The sequence below is a fragment of the Clupea harengus genome, chromosome 9, assembly GCF_900700415.2.
Source record: "Clupea harengus chromosome 9, Ch_v2.0.2, whole genome shotgun sequence".
Taxonomy (NCBI): domain Eukaryota; kingdom Metazoa; phylum Chordata; class Actinopteri; order Clupeiformes; family Clupeidae; genus Clupea; species Clupea harengus.
Genome location: NC_045160.1, coordinates 16,467,666 through 16,471,166, shown reverse-complemented (window position 1 = coordinate 16,471,166; position 3,501 = coordinate 16,467,666). Strand labels below are relative to the sequence as shown.

The 3,501-nt window shown below is 44.1% G+C and overlaps 1 protein-coding gene across 2 annotated transcripts; it reads right to left on the bottom strand.

The window, feature by feature from the left end:
- Positions 1 to 249: 249 nt before the first annotated feature.
- On the bottom strand, positions 250 to 3,501 carry dynll2a (dynein, light chain, LC8-type 2a). 2 transcript variants are annotated; one of them, XM_012824099.3, is made up of 3 exons: positions 3,360 to 3,501; positions 1,989 to 2,125; positions 250 to 1,831 (listed from the first exon to the last, which is right to left on the bottom strand). In XM_012824099.3, the coding sequence occupies exons 2-3, from the start codon at positions 2,118 to 2,120 to the stop codon at positions 1,694 to 1,696; spliced, it is 270 nt and encodes an 89-aa protein (XP_012679553.1). In that variant the 5' UTR covers positions 2,121 to 2,125; positions 3,360 to 3,501; the 3' UTR covers positions 250 to 1,693. The 2 variants fall into 2 exon arrangements, with proteins under 2 accessions (XP_012679553.1, XP_031429513.1); XM_031573653.2 differs by lacking the exon at positions 3,360 to 3,501 and adding an exon at positions 2,688 to 2,871.

The window sequence follows — 3,501 nt, the reverse complement described above, 5'->3', positions numbered from 1 at the left end:
TTAGAAGCTAAGAAAAAACATATAAGTTCTACATACAGGTTCTAATTGATAGTGCTCATACATAGTTATATTGCATCTTCCCTGTTGAAAGACATTGAAGTTTCAAGCTTCATCTTGCCACAGGCATGCCTAGATTCACTCCACAGAGGTCAGAGGTTGTAAAGAGGCTCTTATTAGTAAAATGGTAAACATCAGTAATCCAAAGACCAACAACAAAAGACAGACACAGAATGACACACACCTCCAAGGTTTCATCACACATTTTTTTATTTAATGAATGTGACAAGACTCGTCTCTGTGTGTATCCTTTTGGAATGGGTCGCACCTGAGCAACAGGGTACATCTCAAATGAAGTGCAATTGTAGCCACACACCTCTGGAGAGGGGAGCATGTGCAGTGTGCACAAATCATACAGGTACTCCGTTAAAGGGTTACAGAACTAAAATAACAAATAAAACATGCCAGATAGCCGCGGTCTGAAACGGGTCCGTCACAGATCGGCTTCAGAGAGCGTCACTATCCAACATGGCGGGCATAAACTGGTCGAAATGCAGAGGGCGTGAAAAAAAATAAAAAACAGGCCCAAGTGGGGGGCACAGGACGATCCTAAAGCATCCAAGCCCTCCTTTGGACATTAAAGAGGTGGGACAGTGAGTTCTGGCACAGTAGAGAGATCTTGATGCAGAGACTGCAGAAAGAAAAAAAAAGATCACAGGGGGAAACATTCCTCCCCCAGGTGGTAAGCTTAAACATCATGAGACAGGGGGGATTAATCCTTGGCACACACACACACACACACACACACACGTATATGCTGTTCTGCTAGCCATCTCTATAATACACCTCCTCAAAATCTGCACATTCCTTCTGCCCTGAGTCCCAGCGATCAAAAACATACCAACTCCCAAAGCACTTTAAGAAACAGCAGGTTGTTTTTGTCGTCCTCTCCTTGCCCTCATGCCAACTGCAGAATTATTACCAACTAAACAAAAAGTACAAAAGAACAGACTAGAATGTAACAATTTGTTGCAACCAGCTTGTAGAGGAGACGAGTAGATCATACTATACCTTGGATAATGTGTGATTCTCAATTCATGTGCTTGATTCCTTCTAGCCCCCTTGCTTTATACCAACAGACCACATATGGTGGTGGGATCCAGTTTACGTGGCAGCACTACATATTTAAAGCAAATACATCCTTAGAAAAAGGAAAGCTAAAATGTACAAACACATTCATTAACTCTTTAGGTCTAGCTCTCCTTTATTTTTTTATTTTGAAATGCGACTCTCCATAATCAAAAAGGCCACTTAAAGCATTTTTACAACTGCAGTGCTAACAAACTTGTTTTTTGTTGTTGTTTTGTTTCAGAGACCATTAAACAATGACAAAGAAAAACAATGAAAGAAAATAAAAGTTTAAACATCCCATTCTCTTACAGGCATCTAAATTGAAAAAAGCAATTTCCACTGCAACATATACACATTTAAAGATGGTTTGCAGTCCATGCAATTGTGCACAGCCAGCAGCACAATGAGATGCCATTTGTTGATATCTGAAGTGGGTGGACGGAACATCAGCCACCGAGTGAGTCAGCGAGTCCAGGTAGGGGGGGTGGGGGCGGCGGGGAGGTTGACAGGTCTTATTTTCTTGACCCTCCGACCACCCTGCCCCGCTGAGCCCCAAATCAAGTCCTCAGCCGGACTTGAAAAGGAGGATGGCCACCTGGCCCAGGTAGAAGTAGATGAAATGCTTCGTCTCGTGGGTGACGTAGCTGCCGAAGTTCCTGCCCACGATACAGTGCCATGTGGGGTTGTACTTCTTGTCAAACTCCTGCAAAAAGGCACACAAACAAAAACATTCTAAAAAAAAAACAACAAAAAACATGGCTTTCAGGGCCGGGTTTGTTGATGCACACAAGAGGTGAAAACATCAACAGCACAGCAGTCTTAACAGTTTACACAAGATGCAACAAGACCAGAGACTTGACCTTTTTGATGTAGGCAGCGATGTCCTTCTCGATGTTGTACTTCTCCATCGCTTGTGTGGCACAGTCCACGGCGTCCTGCTGCATGTCCTCAGACATGTCAGCATTCTTGATCACAGCCTTCCTGTCAGTCATGGTGTCTGTAGGCCATCACAGGAGAGAGAGACAGCAGAGTCACAAAGTGAAAAGTAGTCCAAAAGAAAAACAAGAGAAACAGTATATGCATTCAGGGTCAAGAGCAAAGCAGTCCCCCCACCCACCCACCACCACTCCCCTGTGCGACACTAAATGAGTTCTTTGAGGACTGGTTAGCTCGTGAAAAGATCCATTTGCCTGAACTCATTTAGGAACATCAGATAGGGCTATGCTGAGAATCACAGCCGGCCTCGGGGGGCCTGTGTAATTCAGGCCTCAACATGGCGTTCCGCCTCTACTTTTCACTCAACACAGACCTCCTTCATAGCAGAGCAGGCTACCCCTCACCGATGTGTTCAGAATTAGCTGGCTATGCAGCCACATTCCAACTGCAATACAAGAGACATTGCTCTTGTAAACACTGAAGTGGCCAAGCACAATAGTTTCGATGCAATGTTTTTGCACCAGGTAGTTCAGTCTGCAGTGCCACTTCATGTTGGCAGAAGCTCGATTGTAGCATTTTTAATGTAATTTTTTTTACTCTTCTGCATTTTAAGAGCAACCTACGTGACACAGAAAAGTGATGTTTTGATTCCTCGTCCTGACTTGGAGGACGTTTGGCTCCCACCACCCAGACAGTCATGGGCGAGATTTGCGAACTGAGAAAGAATCAATAAATTACTGAATACGCTCATCGGATAAGACAGGCGAACGCCGTGAACGGATACCACGCGGAGATAATCACAAACCTGTCATTTAACGGGAGAGTCGGGCATGTCAATGAACAGGCCTATAAACCAGAAAATCAAAACAGATCACAAACTGCTGGTAACCGACGCGTATGGAAAGGTCATGTGACTAGTCAAGTTCATTGATCCAATTAGTTCAATTTTAAAACAACCATTGATTAGCTAGTCATTACCACCATATCAACGCGCAACTAAATGTAACATAGGCTACAGATATCCATTTGCTCCAGTGTAACCCTGTGCGAACTAACATTTGATCAATCGCCTTCTACAGAAACTGTATTCATTAGGTTTCTTAGAGCACACACGGCAGTGCACACGATTAAGGCAAGCACAAAATTTGCCCTACAGATAATATCCATGGCCATAAATCCGCATAACATTTTCTATCGATTTGTGAAAGCCCCATCACGTCCCTCTCACAAACTTGCTTAATCAGTGTCGTGAACAATCAGTTCGTCTAGGTCGCCGAGTAGTGAATATAGCTTACCTTGACACAAGGACGCTTATGATGCAGCTTTCGAGCTCCAAGTTTTTAGCACACCTGCTATCTCACGCTGAGACTATCGATTAAGGTTTACTCACATCAAATATGCGGGTATCTGCGCCCCCCCCCTGAAATACCTCCCCCG

What these genes read in the sequence shown, in the direction of transcription:
- dynll2a (XM_031573653.2), bottom strand. Translation starts at nt 2,763, where the DNA reads ATGACTGTCTGGGTGGTGGGAGCCAAACGTCCTCCAAGTCAGGACGAG. An exon ending in ACATCACTTTTCTGTGTCAC is followed by an intron (nt 2,126 to 2,687) that starts GTAGGTTGCTCT and finishes GATGGCCTACAG; the next exon opens with ACACCATGACTGACAGGAAG. An exon ending in TCGCTGCCTACATCAAAAAG is followed by an intron (nt 1,832 to 1,988) that starts GTCAAGTCTCTG and finishes GCCTTTTTGCAG; the next exon opens with GAGTTTGACAAGAAGTACAA.